The sequence below is a fragment of the Macrosteles quadrilineatus genome, unplaced genomic scaffold (assembly GCF_028750875.1).
Source record: "Macrosteles quadrilineatus isolate MER2022 unplaced genomic scaffold, UCM_ALF_1.0 Scaffold_6__1_contigs__length_79288215, whole genome shotgun sequence".
Lineage (NCBI taxonomy): Eukaryota > Metazoa > Arthropoda > Insecta > Hemiptera > Cicadellidae > Macrosteles > Macrosteles quadrilineatus.
In genome coordinates this window covers 11,997,884-12,015,027 of record NW_026542599.1, presented here as the reverse complement: position 1 = coordinate 12,015,027, position 17,144 = coordinate 11,997,884, and the positions used below count along the sequence as shown (strand labels likewise).

The 17,144-nt window shown below is 38.7% G+C and overlaps 1 protein-coding gene across 2 annotated transcripts; it reads right to left on the bottom strand.

The window, feature by feature from the left end:
* Positions 1-1,762: 1,762 nt before the first annotated feature.
* On the bottom strand, positions 1,763-10,008 carry LOC128996207 (carboxypeptidase N subunit 2-like). Of its 2 annotated transcripts, XM_054421354.1 has the most exons (8): positions 9,874-10,008; positions 9,526-9,647; positions 8,616-8,831; positions 7,589-7,809; positions 6,613-6,795; positions 5,264-5,472; positions 3,847-4,870; positions 1,763-3,391 (listed from the first exon to the last, which is right to left on the bottom strand). In XM_054421354.1, exons 1-8 carry the CDS (start codon positions 9,980-9,982, stop codon positions 3,370-3,372), a joined length of 2,106 nt encoding a protein of 701 aa, XP_054277329.1. In that variant the 5' UTR covers positions 9,983-10,008; the 3' UTR covers positions 1,763-3,369. The 2 variants fall into 2 exon arrangements, with proteins under 2 accessions (XP_054277329.1, XP_054277328.1); XM_054421353.1 differs by lacking the exon at positions 1,763-3,391 and having other exon boundaries at positions 3,407-4,870.
* Positions 10,009-17,144: the final 7,136 nt, after the last annotated feature.

Genomic DNA, 17,144 nt, shown 5'->3' with positions numbered 1-17,144 from the left:
GTTTTAGTTGGGTACGCCGATGACGTCGCAGCCCTCATTGCTGCACGCAACGTTGAGCTAGCCCAACTGAAACTGAACCAAGTCATGCGCGTTGTAAACGCCTGGATGACTGATCATGGTCTGACACTCGCTCTGAGCAAGACAGAGATCGTCATCCTCACGAAAAAACGGATTGAAACCATCGTTCCGCTACGAGTTGGGAACGTAGTTGTCCAAACCACGCGAACCGCCAAGTACCTTGGTGTCATGGTGGACAACAAGCTGAGCTGGAGGGACCAGATCTTCCGTACGGCGGACAAGGCTGCTAGGAGTGTTGCTGCTCTTAGTAGGCTTATGGCCAATGTCGGTGGTCCCCGGTCCAGCCGTAGAAGACTACTGATGTCTGCAGTCCAGTCCGTGCTTCTCTACGGCTCTGAGGTGTGGGCAGACGCGCTTAACAAGGAGGCGTATAGGTTGAGGCTCGCACGAGTGCAGCGTCAGGCGGCACTCAGGGTCGCTTCCGCGTACCGTACGGTGTCCGAACCGGCCGTTTTGGTGATCGCTGGAGTTATCCCAGTCAAACTCTTGGCAGCGGAGAGGAAGGCAATCTACCAGAGACAAGGCTACATTGGAAAGGACGCTGCAAGAACAGAAGAGCGCTCCCGCACTTTTCAGATGTGGCAAGAAAGCTGGGAAAGGGAGACTCGAGGACGTTGGACTGCCAGACTCATCAGGCAGGTCCAACCGTGGGTAGAACGGCGGCACGGTGAGGTTGACTATTACCTCACGCAGTTCTTGTCAGGTCACGGCTATTTTCAGTCGTACCTGCACTTGATGGCCAAAACGAATTCACCTGACTGCATTTACTGCCCATGCATTCCCGACGACGCGGAACACACTTTTTTCCACTGTCCACAATGGGATATGCTTCGCCAGGAGGCCATTCAACATCTTGGGGTGCTGTCGATTGAATCGATCTGTGAGACCTTGCTGAAGGGTGAGGACAACTGGGACTGCTGGTCGCACTTTGTCCGGAATGTCCTTCAAGCTAAAAAGAATGATCTAGATCGGAACATAGTCTAGATTTGATAAGAAATAAACGGCTAGACACGGCGTAAGCCCCTCGGGCGTAGGCAAACTCGGCCTAGTTCTGATGAAGTGCGACAAGTGTTCCCAGGCTAGTGTCCGAAGAGTAGAGGAGGTTTTTAGTGGGTAGTCTCTGGGCCTTAAGCCCGTTGGAGTCCCACACTACAGGCTAGCAACCTGTGTGCATAAATGCATTTTCCCACCTCTCCCTAAAAAAAAAAAAAAAAAAAAAAAAAAATCTTACAGGAAGCTTCTGTGTAGGAAAGTTGTAGTATAATGGCTAAATAGCTTCACTCAGTGTAAATAATTCTGTACATTTATTGAATCCACAAACAACTTTTGTGCTAAGTGTTGTTATGCGTTTGTGTTATCGAATGTAAATATTGTATATAAATTATATTGTTTTAACTATTTTATGATTCTATAATAAATATGTTTGTATTCACTAAAACGTGATGATTTGAATTTAAACCTGCACAAAATCATTTGTGACATGACATTAACGATTTTGATTGGAATTTAGTACCTTATAGTCCTTTTAACTTAAAGAAAATTGCACAACCCCAACGCTGTAAAAATTGCAGTATTGAACATTTTTACATTTTCTGCATAATAAACCATACATTTTGGAGAAAGTATGTGTCCGTTTGCTGACACTGTTTATTGATAAGGTATAAGGTTGAATAGAACTCGTATATGTTTTAACAAATCATTTATTTACAGGGTAAATAAAGTCTTACCTTTATGTTGTTAAATCTATGTACATAATTACATTTTTAATCTCTCTTATAAACAATATGAACACAAGTCTTGTCTAAATTCTACAACACACAGAACACAATTAATGGTAAAATAGGTGAAGTTGAATACATTTTCTACATTTTACTTAAGTTTTTTAGTAGCCATGTTAAAAATGATTGATTTGTAACATCGAAGTTCCTTGTGGAATTACTTATTAGAATTTTCAGTTTGTTTTACACTTTTTATATTTTGCTACAATATTGTTTGATGATTTTCATCGGTTCTTTAATGGTACTTGGAAGTTATTTTACAAACCATATTTTATCTACTAAAACAATTAAAGTATTTTTTCTATGTATTAAAAAAATAATAATCCACCTTAAATTAAACTGGTTTTTAGACTTTAAAACTGTAAAGAAACTTTAGTATTGTTTAGCAGTTTATGCTAATATTTTTAATTTGTATAATATAGGTAGGCCAATACATCTTTAATTGCAATTTTAAGATTTAACATCTAAAATCCATAACTATTACATTGTGAATTACAAAATATCAGAATTGGAAAATCTTTAAATGATAAATCATTTTCTCAATAATAGTGTAGACAGTAATGACAATTTTACTTTTAAAATTCATTGATTAGTATGGTAACTTTAATTACAATGAAAGCTAACTAGTTCTAACCAATGAAGGTGTTACGTACCTTATTTGATAACATTTTACAGTTATATTCTTACCATTTATTACTCTTTATATACATCTTATTACATAAAATACAGGTTTATTGTACATAAAACTATGTTAGATCACAGCATAACGTGTTATACAATGTTTATATTACATTGCATTCTATAAATACTATTTACACTTTATATTTATTTATGGAATGAGTAAACATTTTTGAACACTTATAGAATTATCCATTCAAAAGGAAATGATTTTATCAAATAAACTTTGCACACAGTTTTCCTTTAGATTTTTTGATTAAGTTATTTTTTATTCAAACATGAACCAAAATACATTCAGCTATATCTTTTACCATTTAGTTATTAATCAAGCTAAGTTCAATATTTAGGTAATTATTAGTGTTTTTTCATTAAATCAATACTCATAATGTCAACATTGTTTTTGCAACAGAAACTGAGAAAGAAATTATGATTTAGCTGTCAACAGTTATTCTCCATTAAAATAAATTACTGTTTATAAAATCAACATTGATGAACAGTGGAAAAGACTAGTAAAATTAATTTTAACTAGACTATTTTTTCCGGAATAGTCACTTGTACCATTAAATGATAAGATATAGTTTTAACAAATAGGCTACTGGTATATTTTACGTAATCAATGTTGAAAATGAAATCATATTTCTAGATAAACTTTCTATACCACCTAACTTTCGCAGGATTTGTGTATTCTCTGGGGTAAAAGCAGGAGTAGATTTTACTAAACATTAGATGATTCAAGTTTATAAAACTAAAAGATAACAACTAGCGATGTTTCTAACATGAAGTTGACTGAAGATCGGTCCTAATTCTCCTGATGTAAACAGAAGCTCTTGAAATTTTATGACACAGTCTCTGGCCATCTATAAACAATACAATATTCTTCATTTATTTCAAAGGCTCGATTGATTTTTGAACACAACAATCAAAACACCATGCAAAATCATTTTTCCAAAACCACACAGTTACTTGAATACCTCTTACAAAATACATTCATGCACGTAGTAAGAATTTTGTATTTAGAAAAAAATTCAACTTTTGAGTTTTGAGCATGCATAACTAATTACGATAACACACTTTTTAAAATGTAATTTAGACTAATTGATTGGTTGTTAAATATCAACAAAAGTTTGTTACGTGATGCAGTACATGTTTGGATTTTTTAAAACTTTTGTTGACTTTAAAATAGCTTTAATATGATAAGCTTCGATTAATTAGTAAAAGACACTGTATTAATTTTATTATTGAAGTCCAAATATGTTATCCGGAAGCGGTTTATTGATGTTATAGTTGAGTAGTAGCTTGCAATTTGACGTACCTCGCGTGCTGGTCCTCGGTTTGGGCCACAGGGAGGAAACACTGATGGTTTTTCGGCCTCTTGAGGATTTTTCGCACAGAGTGGTAGACGGCAAGGATCAACACCATGCTGAGGAGGAACAAAAGTCCTGTGAGAACGAGATTCAGCGTCGTGTTGGCGTGAGCTGTCGCCGGCTGAGACACTGTGAGACACCGGGTCTTGGGTTCCGTGGGAGGAAAGTCCCCGAGGGTGGCACAGACTTGGTACGGCCCCTGAGGTAGACCGTGGATCACGGCCCAGGGAAGTGAGCAGTTGAGATGCCTCTGAGCCACAAGAGTCCCGGACACAAACACAGTGATGGTGAGCAAACAGTGAGCGTCCGATTTGTCCTTCCAGATGTGAGTGGAGACCATCAAACTGCCCATGTCAGTTAGGTTAGCTTCCAGTGAGGTTATGTACGACTTTGTCTTTGCTACAGGATTCGTCTTCACTGTCGGAAGCAAAGGAATGATTTCACTACAGCCGAGCACCAAGGCTGATTCGTCGTTGCCGCCCCCTTCGAGTAAAACAACGCAATACCTGTAGCGATGACCCAACTGTAAATCTGACGCAGAGAGAGTGATGGAGAGAGTCTTGGGATCGACTAGTTGAGAAGAATCGCACTTCAGTGGGTTCGATTCCAAAAGAATCTCGTGTAAACCGAGTTCTTCGTAGATGAATAACGCGTCGCAAGAATACGTAAGCGCACTTGCTTCTACACTCCACAGTAATGACACTTTTGAACCGTCGAATTGGAAGCCTCGAAGGGCCACACGAGTTCCTGACACGGGCATCGGCGTGCCTAAGGGAGTTTCGGACGGGATTGGTGATTCCTCTTGTCCGCCGCACACTAGCTCGCTGGCTGACAACTCTTCGACAAGTCCATTCTCGAGCGAGGGAGGAGTCGCACACACAGATGTCGCTTTGTCAGCTGTTGACAATGTCGAGGAATTTCTCAGCCATGAAGCGAACTGAGAGAGGTTGCAGTCACAGTTCAGAGGGTTCTCTGAAAATAGAAGCAATACATTTAAGTATGCACTTTTTGGAATTGTGGTTTCCATGAAGGAATTAGTTAAAAACCTATTCTTGTTTTTTTAATGCACACACTCATGATCAAATTATTCCTTAAAAGCCCATCAAGTAAATTTTCAAGCGGATGAGCTTTGGAATTCTATCTTCAAATCAATCAAGTAGAGATTACCCATTCTATCTAAACATTTGTGAAATCAACTATAGGAAAAAAATGTATTAGTTTCTTATACTGATTTTACTTCAATAATATAATTATATGAATTATCATTTCTCTCACTAAATTGATCACACATCCTTATTACAATTGTTTATTAATTTATGTATCCTGTGTTTTTACTAACTTCTCAGCCAGATCTTTTATGTTTACCTGAAAGTGTGAACCTCTTTAGTCTGATGTTGAAGGAGAACGCGTCTGTAGCAACCATTGAGATATCGTTGTCGTCGAGTCTGAGCTCGGTCAAGTTGCGTAGAGGTTGGGTCAAATCAGAGGTGATGGCTCGTAGGAAGTTGTGGGCAATGTCGAGTTTTTTTAGGCCTGCCAAATGGGCAAGAGATGCCCCTGACACAGCAACAATCCTGTGGAAAATAAATTTGTCAATACAAAACAAACAGCTGTTACAGTAGGATTAAATATTCTTTCTCTTGGGTGTGATTTTAGTGTAGTGGTTGGCGTCTCAGAGCTTTGTCCTAGAACAAGAGGGCCGGGATTTATTTCTGGCATTTCCAATAATATTTGAGGGGCAAGAGCTTCTTTTTCTAAAAGGGCTAGAGATTTTTTCATACAAAATACTATTGGCAAAAAGTACAAAAAAATAAAATAAAAACCGTTAATTAAAAATAAGTTTTAAAATAGGTATTTTTTTTAAACAAAATTATCAATTATTTAAAATAGGGACGCCCCTATGTGCGTATTTTAACCCAAATATGTGTGAAGGATGAGTGGCGCAATCTTGTAGTCTTGTTAGTGACTAAGGCCGACATGTTCCTTAGATGTTGATTAATACCAATAGTTTATAGTATAATCCAAACCACATTTTTCCTTGTAATTAAGGAATTGGTCTAATTATCAGGATAGTACTGGGGATAGTCGAAGTACTAACTAGTGCGAACGTTACCCACACCAGGGAGCATCGAATCCATGCTCATTAAGAAACATGAACAAAGACTATTATCATTTACTAACTCAATCTGCCCCTTAAGTGTAAATTATCTTTTATTTATACTCACAATGAGACCTAACTTACCGCAACATCTATAATTGATGCTGCAAACTGAATCCATGGTTATTCTGTAAAACGATCTTTCAAGAAGTTCTCGAGTTAGAGAAATTACTATCCAACCTGGTTAATCACTTCACTTAGACAGCGACGTAAATTTGTGTATACTATATAAATCCAGGGTGTAACGGAGTGAAATGATCTATGTAGCTTTGTCACTAACTAAGATAAGCTGTTTTTTTTAAATCCATAATTTTATCAAAAGTCCAATTATCAAGGACAGCTGGGTCCAGTTTCAAACTATCAAAAAGCTTCTGATATCTTTCAGGATTGAACCAACGACCTCTTGGTTACTAGGCAAGTACTACCATTTCAAGTACCCAGTAAAACCTTATCTGTCAAACAAACAATAAAGCAGCTATCCACTATCCAACCAATGTTTGTAAATGTTTGCTGGTTCTGAAACTCTTTATGTGACTTTATGTTGACTTTACTTCACCTGTTATGAGCAAGGTTGAGCTCTCCAAGTGTCGCGATGGCTCTGAAAGCGTGATCTTCTAATACATCTATCTGGTTGTGATGGAGGGAGAGAGAAGAGAGAGCATCCAGGCCTGCCAACGCACCTCGGGTCACACTGCTCAGCTGATTGTGAGCCAGCGACAGCACACTCAGGTTAGGCAACCTACGGACAAATTTTTCATAGAAATCTTCATATAAACATTTCAAATCGTTTCTTTACTGAGGCCCTACTGTTAGCTCCTTTCACACTATATGGTTTTTGATGTAGAAATAAAAACTGTTTAGGTTCATTTTTTTACTAGGGTAAAGATGAGCGAGCTTTCACACTAAACGGTTATGTCGACAGCAGAAACCCCTACCAGTGCCATGCAGTCTTGTAGCCATCCACTGCCACTGAACTGGGCGGTTTTTGCGCCATGGCCGACGGCCGTGCGTCAGTGGTGCCAGTTAAAAGCAAGCTTTCATAATGCACAGTTTTAAATCAAACGGGAGGCCGCCAGCCAGTAGAAATAGTTCAGCTGTTGCAACGTTCATTGTTTACAATCTGACCTGTTAATTGGACACTGCTTATGTTTATTGTGACATTGTAAGTTCATTCATCTCACCGTATGATCAGAAATGGTGCAATGAGAAAGAAATATATAAACAGTGTAAAATCGTGCTGTTTTCAACCTGACGGCGGAAGTGTGAAAGGAGCGTAAAACTTGTTTACCATTGACTTGTAGATACCGATATATATGGACCAGCTGTTGAATTGCTTATTGAAATGGAACATGGTTGAATTAAGCCACTAGATGATCAAGCTACACCAAAATTAAATTTTCTCCCTTACCTAATTTCAATTATTTTTACCGTCTATTCAACTATATCAATTTGAATTATAAAAGGGGTTACAGTTTTAACATGGGAAAGAGATTTTTACTCTATTATTAGTCACATTACTACACACTCAATACCTTGGTAGAGTGCTAGGCCCTAGGGGACCAGCGAGGGAGTTCCCGCTAAGATCGAGTTCCCGCAAACTCCGCAGTCCTTGCAGGCTGGCCACCACGGCCACCGTCAGTCTGTTGCCCTGCAGACGCAACGTATGAAGCAGCGGGAGAGGAACAAACGCGTCGGGAGAGATCCAGCTGATCAAGTTCTCGCTGAGGTCAAGAAATGTCAGACTCGTGAGATTCTGGAAACAATTAAGTATTTAGTTTTGGTCCCATGAAAAAATAAACTTTGTTCCTTTATCCCTTACATTACCAATCAACCTATCTATGATTATTGCCAAAGTTGCCAATTTCTATCAAGCTACCCTATCAAATATTGCTGAGTGGTTAATGATTAGTAGTACTTAAAAGGTTTTCGGTTGGATAGGTTTTCGGTTAGATTCTGAGAGAGGTCAGTAGCTTTTTGAAGGTTCAAAATTAAGCCCAGCTGTCCTTTTGGATTTTCTCTCACTCAATCAACACTAAGCTGGGTAACTATGACCTAGCTGCCCTCCTCCTCCTCCTCATCCTACTCCTCCTAGAGGAGGAGGAGATTTTTTGTTGGAAATATTCTTTTTATGAATTTTTCACCTCCCAGAAATAGAAATAGTATTTTTATTTTATGTATTGTATTTTAATTGACACTATTCACTTTACCACCTATGTACATAAATTATAATGAATACAGATGTTTGAATATGAATATGAACTGAGTGGATATATTGTTCCTCTAGTAATCTGAATGTAACTGGTTTTGTCCTGATAAAAGTCAGAAACTTGTTAATGGTTCTAACTGGACCCAGCTGTTCACTGACTGTTTTGGCTTTTTTAATTTGCCTGACTAAGAAACAGCTGGTCTTAGTCAGTAACTATACACATCTTTTTTTTAACTCAAATCTACACTTGGGAAACTAAGATTATCATGCCAACACTGAAACAGTTACTTTTGTAAACCTAAATATATTGTATGTAGGGAAACATAAATATTTTTGTATGAGCGTATGCTCACCTCGAAGGATATGTTGTGTATCCGATGTATCTTGTTGTGGGAAAGGTCTAGTCTCTCTAGGTGCAGAAGTCCACGGAAAGCTGACGTCGGGACAGAGTCTAACTGATTGTTGGGGAGGCCGAGTGCCTGCAGAGGTGTCGTCAAACCTGTGAACGCGTCAGGAGAAACATGTCGTAACTCTCCTGACGACACCACCAGACCGTGCAGACTTACGTTCTGCAAGAGATGAAAACAATTAGAAACTAGGACAGGAAAACAATTACGCAGACAGGAACAGTAAGGGAATACAGAGATAATGATTAAGGTATATTTGTGACTAAGTTATGTATCTTGACACAAAACCATCATGGAGGAGGGTATGTAAGTTTCTTTCAAAATCCTATCCAACTTAGCAACAAATGTATTTTAAAACACAAGGTGACTTGTTCGCTGTTTCCATCTTTTCTCTACTTCTCAGGAGACTTGGATTGTTAAACTGATGTTCACTCTACACTCTATGTGTTTTTTTATGTTGGGTGTTAATCAATTAAAGTCACAAACTTTTAAACAACTTAAAACTTTTGACACAGAGCGATAATCCGGAGCATACTACAGCATGAGTGTATTATGGACTATAAAATTCGTATTCTAATTGTGTGCATATCAGGACCAAACGACCAACCTTCATGAATACATTTGTTTCAATAAGCCTTCAAATAGTGAATTCTCTTGTTTGGATGCTTTTAGTTTGGACATAGGATGATTCAAGCTTTGGATAGTTGGAACGGTGATCTGCATATGACAGAGACAGACACATTCAGATTGTGCAATAATATATTGGAGCACACCCTCGATTTTTTACAGTGGACAATCTGAACAAAATCAAGTAGATTAAAGTCAAGGATCAGCTGATAGCGAAGTGTACGCTTACCTGAAGCAGAAGACCTGGCAGGAAGGAGACGTTCTGTACTGTACAGTCTAGCAAAGACACGGAGGCTGAGGGTGATAAGGAGCGTAGGGTTGCTGCAACGGTGGGCAATGCTTCACGTCCACCTGTAAACACAAAAGCTTCATTCAATAAAAGAATATTTTACACATTTCGTTATAGGCCTCCAAGGAAGAAAATAATTTACAAGAGGCGACAACTATTTTGATTTCTAGATTGGCATAGACATGTGATTCACCAATAACATTTGAAATAGATAGTTGCTGGCAGGTTTTTTACTTTTGTTAAATGAAAAAAAGTCATGATTTCTCAACAATTAATTTAGCTACTTGCCTGTACACCGGAGAGTGTGTGGCAGATCACAGGAACATGAGACGTTAGATATTTCAGGACATCTCCACTCTTCAGCTGTCACTGCTACTACCAGCAGGAGCCACCACATCCTGAAAACATACAGAGTCAGTTAGATCACAGGAACATGAGACGTTGGATATTTCAGGACATCTCCACTCTTCAGCTGTCACTGCTACGACCAGCAGGAGCCACCACATCCTGAAAACATACAGAGTCAGTCAGATCACAGGAACATGAGACATTGGATATTTCAGGACCTCTCCACTCTTCAGCTGTCACTGCTACGACCAGCAGGAGCCACCACATCCTGAAAACATACAGAGTCAGTTAGATCACAGGAACATGAGACGTTGGATATTTCAGGACATCTCCACTCTTCAGCTGTCACTGCTACTACCAGCAGGAGCCACCACATCCTGAAAACATACAGAGTCAGTCAGATCACAGGGACATGAGACGTTGGATATTTCAGGACCTCTCCACTCTTCAGCTGTCACTGCTACTACCAGCAGGAGCCACCACATCCTGAAAACATACAGATTCAGTCAAATCACAGGAACATGAGACAAATCCTGAAAACATACATAGTCAAACAGATAAAATGAACATGGAAATTGTCCTGGAGAAGTAAAGAGACATTCAAATCAAATTATTGAAGATGAGTTGTTGGCAAAGGTGTATAAATAAACCACTTAAATTGTAAAATCGCCTCATTGCATAGCACATGCCAACTGAAAATATGGGTAACCATTTCTAGAAACCCGGCATTACCTCGGAAGTTTATTATGGTATTTAATATTAAAATCCTCTCAATTCCATTTCCATTTTCCATTCTCATGGAAAATACATTTTGAAAACACAATTTGATCGTCAATCGTCATCCTCACATCAATGACAATCCACCGTCCAGCAGTGAAAGAGATAAAAGCAGACGATTTCCGATGCGTTTGCAGCCTCACGGCACAATGCAGGTCATATAATTTTATAGACTTAATTCGAAGTACATTAAAGCGGAGTGGAGGCCATATTTCGAGTCTGGTCGAAGCTACCGACCGCTGTAGGCAGGCCGCGTCCCATGCATAATGCAGCCATCGGCAAAAAGTCTTCTGAGAAAAGCAACGTTTGATGAAAAAGGAACGGCGGGTAATGGGCAGCGGTGATTGCGATTCCGCGCGCGTCCTGAGTCGGCTGACCGGCTGTCGCTAGACGGAACAGCTGCATAGAGTAAGGCTAGAGATAGTGCAACACGTGATACTGTATGCGATGTATACACAGGGTAAAATTTAAGGTTAGGAAAACCTGATGGTTCCCATCTGTCGATTTCGACGTGATAACGAGGTATTTAAAAATTTGCATAATTTGCGTAATTCTTTAAAAAAAGTCGTAGCTATGAAATATTTGGTATACACAGTGAATCAATTAGGGCAACAAATACTGGAACTTAAATTAAGTTTCAACGTGAAAAGGAGGTATAAAATAAAATAAAATTATAACATCTTTACGAAAATTAAGTGGGCTACCAGTTATTTTACTTTACAGGCCTAGCTATGGCATTTCTAAGGCTTATTTGACTGGGTTAGAATCAGATCTTTTGATCTTTATACAATATTCGAATAGTCATAGTTTATTTATCCATTGTAAATCATCTTTTGGGAGGTTTGACGTCCCGTTTAATAGTCGTTTGATTACTAATGTGAACTTTGTCTTTACATGTAAAAATTATAGGATGGTGACATGAGTGAAATTTCTTTACAATATAAGTGTAAATAGACGAAGAGGCGGGGCTAGAATCGAAGAACTGAGCTTGGGGCTTGGGAAAGAGACGCAACAGAACAATCTTGGTCTATTAGCGACCCAGTGCGACTGCGTGACATCTAGGTTCCCACCAAAGTTCCGTAGAGAAGAGGGAAAACGTCACAACAGACGCGAGATTACGTGAATAACAAATACAGCGTAATCCTATTAGACTAAATTTCTCAGGAACTTACAAAGTTAAATAAAATAGGTAATTTCATTTTAATATTAGCAAGGGCACGATCCAACTTTCTAGTTGTATGGAAAATACCTCAAACCGATCAAGAAGAGAAGGCTAGAAAAATTGTTCATACCTTTTTGGTAGAAACACGTTATAAGTTCCAAAAGACATTATGCAACAAATAATTAATTCGGCCAACGTTGGGTTGGAGCTTTTTAAAGGGCCCTATAAGAAGATACAGTTTGTTCAACTCGCAATTATGATTCAAACGGAAATACTTAGTTTTTGGTTTTTGGTCGTTTAAATCCAATAATTAATTGCCTGCCGACCCGCGTCTTTCTATGATCAGGAAGATTGACGAACTTTAAAGGATTACAATTATATGTTATACACACTTGCATCATAAATACTCTCTCGACTAGATAAACTGTAACATTTGACAAAAAATTAACCAAATTTTCTTTTTAACGCATTTGAACATCTAACATAAGAAACCCAGAATCGTTTCGATAAAAACTCCTCTTAAAACTCCTCTTAAAACTTTTTAATGAAAGAATTCCGAAATCGCAATTAATTTCACATCGGAACCTCTGACACGTAGGCTTATATGTTCAATTAACCAGAAGAATGTGCAACAATAACTCAACCGATCTGTATGCCACCGTGGAGCGGTTTGGGGATTGCTCTAACAATGGAGTAATTGCAGCTAAACGCCAATCTGGATGAAGAAAAACTGAAACACGACCTTATATAGGAGGTGCTCGCAGGTGTGCCAACATTCAACATGAGATCTACCAGACAGGTGTACCAACGGACGTCAGCGAGGCCGATGTAGGCTTTGACAATGACGTGTAGGTTGAAGGTTGACATGTGTTGACTTTCATACCTCTATGGAATGATGGAGGTTGACGTGTTAATGTATAATCTCTAGAATAAACTTCTTATGGACCAGTTTGAAGCTACTTCTTGATATTACCACATATTTCATCAAAGGAACATCGTGTTTTGGACATGTTAGGCGAATTTTTTTGTTATTTTGCTCGACTTTGGGGGTAGAATATGGAAGATATATAATTTAACAGGTCTTAGAGTCTGCTACAGTTGGCCAAAAGGTTACTAAATTCTGCAGAGGACAAAAGTTTTGAGATGTTAATTTATTTTGTCAACAAGCGAATTTGGAGGAGCAAAGGAGGAGAACGTTGACAAAGATCAAGAAAGTAACAGAAGTATGCAAGATTGTCTATTTCATTTCGCAATACAAATTTTGTTCACTTTATTTATATTGAGGCCGATTTATATTGGCCTCTTTATAATTTGTTCTTTATTTTCAACCTGCAGTAAAAAAGGCAGCAGAAATTCTTTGATCACATCTTTCAAACTAAAATATTCTACTTTCTGTTTTTGCATACCGGCTACCTATAAAAATAAGCCCACGCATTGATTTAATAGACTTTCAGATAATCCATCATAAAAACTTTCGAAATTGATAACCCCATCATAGTTTAACATTCAAATCACTTTTATCTGCGTCCAATCGGCCCTGGAAATCTCTTCCTTCTGAATATCAAAGCAGCACTCGAGCCCTATTAGATCAGTTGGTATTTACTACAGTCCATAATGAGGGGTTGCCGCAGTATCAATCAAGAAGGCCGTTTCCCGCGCTAATAAGCCGTCAGCTGATGCAGATGAAATCAGCTGATAATCTGCGCCGGCGCACCAACAGGTGTCACATCATCGCGCGATCCCGACACCGCTTGTCAAACTGTAGTTTCGAGTGAGTGGGATGCTTATATGTCACTGTCCAAATTCGGCACGGACCGAAAGAAACGCTCGCTCTACTTTTTAGGGACCGTTTAGCATAATCGTGTTATTCTAGTTTCCACTCCTTAATCTACATCCTGATAAGGGCCATTAGTGTGTCGTTCTTCACGCATACATTGCAATCGAGTAGTGTTTATGTTAAAGTAAAAAATATTAGATTACTCTGATCAACTTGATAACAGAAAGAAACACATGATTAACAACTGGTACGGAAATGATCAGCATAGCACAATTCGAGTAGTTAAGTCGTGTCACTTCGGTGTGTGTCTTTCTTGAATAAAATAGAAGGGAGTTGTTGCACCAAGTTTACCATTTTCTCGGCCAAACATCATTGCGATGGTACAAATGTATGGTAATAAGACCGAATAAATATTTGGAAGCAGAGCAACAAAAAATATACTTGGAATATTGAGATCGTACAATACTTTAAGGCAACAAACATTGACCTCTCGATACAAGAAATCATACGAGATCGTACACGAAAGACATAAGACATGACAAAACAAGACACGGAGGGTTGCCAACTCAATAAACCGAGACTGACGATGAGTTATGGGACGGCCCCCGCGCGGGTGTGGGACGCCGGGACCTGGGACGACCCGTGGGTGTCCTCAATCGTGCCCCCGTCCCATTGTGACTGGGCATGTCGCCCCATTAGGCCTACACTGTGTACCGACCCGGAGATCGGAGACGCCCTGTTGTGGTATCAAGAGTTAACTGTATTCAGATGAAAACTGTCTCGGGGCATCAGAGTGATGCAAAGATAGACAGATGCAATGCGAGAGGTAATTAGATGAGTAATTAGAACATAAAGAGGAAGTTGTTGAAGTTCACTGGTATGCACTTGAAGACATGAAACATTGAAGCACAATTAATTGTGTTTGTCTATGTTCAAACTATTTGAGAACAGTTTGATTCTGTGTTTTTAAGATGAATTTAAGTACTTCCTAAAAATTCTGATATGTAGTTTGAATGGTAATCTAAAGTACGAAAAACGACTTTACTTTGTTAGTTTAGAAATCCAAGCAGCTTTTTGACAAGGAATCTAAATTGTTCAGTAGAGTATTTTCAAATTCGTTTTGTTTGTTAGCCAGCTCCAGGTGTTCATAAGTTTAATTGTTCAAAACTTCTAAACTGTATTCAAGCTTGTGTCCAAACTGATCCGATCCATCTATCTTTGTGAAATTAGTTTGGTGACCGAGTGATTCGTATACTTTGCAAAACGGCAAATTGGCCAATTGCATTTCAAACCGTGCTTTGATAATGACATCTGTTACACATTTTACACAGTTAATTTATTGGCATTCCTCTTAAAGTGGCCACCCTTTCCAGCCATCAGTGATAGTGCTATCTTCTACTGAGGTGGGATAAATATGTAAATCCTGGTTTGAGATACACTTATTGGTATTGATGAGTAACGACAGCAAAGTTATGCAGTTTTTCAAAGGCAATGTCGTGAAGTAGCTTGCTTTATGTCCGCCAAAAAAAAGAAAAGCCTAGAGGAAATGTTTGACACCGAACCTTACAGCATACTACTACTTGTAATATCTGCTAGTGTAGAGAAGTCATATCAAAGTTTGACTGTAGATGTTGGAGGGTCGTAGACAAACACATCCATCACAGTGAAATATGTAGTTGTTTAAGGTAACTCAGAACATCGTGAAGTAAATACTTGTTTGATAGCCAAGGAATACTCCCGCTAAGATGAAGTATTTGTCACCGATCCTCACACCACGCAACTAAGATCTGCGATTGCAAAGAATTAATATCAAATTTTGACTGTAAAGGCTGTCGTTGACAAAGGCTGATATCACAGAAACACTTTTAGCATTTCAAGACTATTTAGAAGGTCGTGAAGTTCATATTTGTTTTATGAAAACCAATCGAGAGTACCTATGTATTTGACACCGAACGTTACACCACGAAACTAAGATCTGCTATTGTAAAGAAGTCATATCAAATTTTGACTGTAAAGGCTGTCGTTGACAAAGGCTGACACCACAGAAACACTTGTAGCATTTAAAGACTATTCAGAAGGTCGTGAAGTTCAAATTCGTTTCATGAAAACCAATCGAGAGTTCCACCTAGGTATTTGACACCGTTACACCACGAAACTAAGACTATTGCAGAGAAGTCATATCAAAGTTTGACTGTAGGTGGTGGGTCGTTGACAAAGGCTTATATCACAGGAAGTGCCGCTATCGGATGTCTGGGAAGCCTTTCCGGTTTATAGTTTCACGTCTGGAGAAGCATTGACTCGTGAAGATCTCTGCCCCACCCGCTCCCTGCCATCTCTCTCCCTCTCTCTCAGAAGTGATCTCTCTACCGTATCCGTCCCCTGGACATACGACACCCGAGAGCTATAGTTGCTTCTAGTTATGCAACATGACGGATTCACACCTCCCGTGGAAAAGAAACTTAATCAATGAGTATCTGCCACCGCCGTTGAGTTGGGAACTGGTTTGAGGAGACTTCATGAAAGAAGAATATAATCTTAATTGTGCACTAGTCTACTTGAGTAGAAGACTCAAATATCATTCTTTTGTGATGTTTTTATGGTTGTGCTGAGCCTACTGGGACTGTTCTCTACTACTTTGCCTTCTTCAGCATTTCAGCCTTGGTAATTAAAGTGTTAGAATATTTCGAATAAAAGTATAACCCTTTTGGAGTGTCGTAAATTGTACCAGGTTCTTGCACCTTCTTGTCACAGTTCATTTAAGAAGCTAAGAGAACAAGCTTTTGGCAGACATCTTGACATCTTTTACCGAGAAATATTGAATAACTGAAGTTTGTTATACACAAAAATAAGATAGAATGAGGTAATTTAGGAGTGTGGAGTCGCATATAGTATTCTGCAACCTAAAGTAGAGGATTGGGCAACATCAGAATAAGTGGCAATGAATAGTCTCACTTGTGGGAAAAAATTAACGCTATCCCTTGGATATTGAAAATACAGTCATGTGTCTCATAAATGTACATCATACTAAAGAAGATGTTTGGGCAAATAGAAACAACTTGTTATAGAATGTAAAAAAATATACTAAATGCATGCCAATGCATAACATAACTATGTGCATGATCTATTGACTTGGTTTGATTAATTTGTACGTTGAAATAAATGTCTCAAAATTCTAGCCAAGATGGAGACCCCTACTAAACGACCCTTCTGTTTAAAATCCTCTTCTAGACAAACTTTTACCAGAAAACTACATAGAGTATAACATGTTCATTTTTTACAAGCTCCCGTTGCGGCAAAACTACAACCTCCTCAGAAACAAATCTTATTATTTGGAAACTGAAACCACTACGTTTGACCTCAGTAGGCAACTCTACATTTCATTCATTAAAGTCCTCCTACATGATGCATACGCGGCGAGGCTCTCTAGTCTTTGTATGCAGCTGAGACGGGCGTCTTCGTCATTAGTGGCTACAAATAAGACCGTGTCTCGTGGAA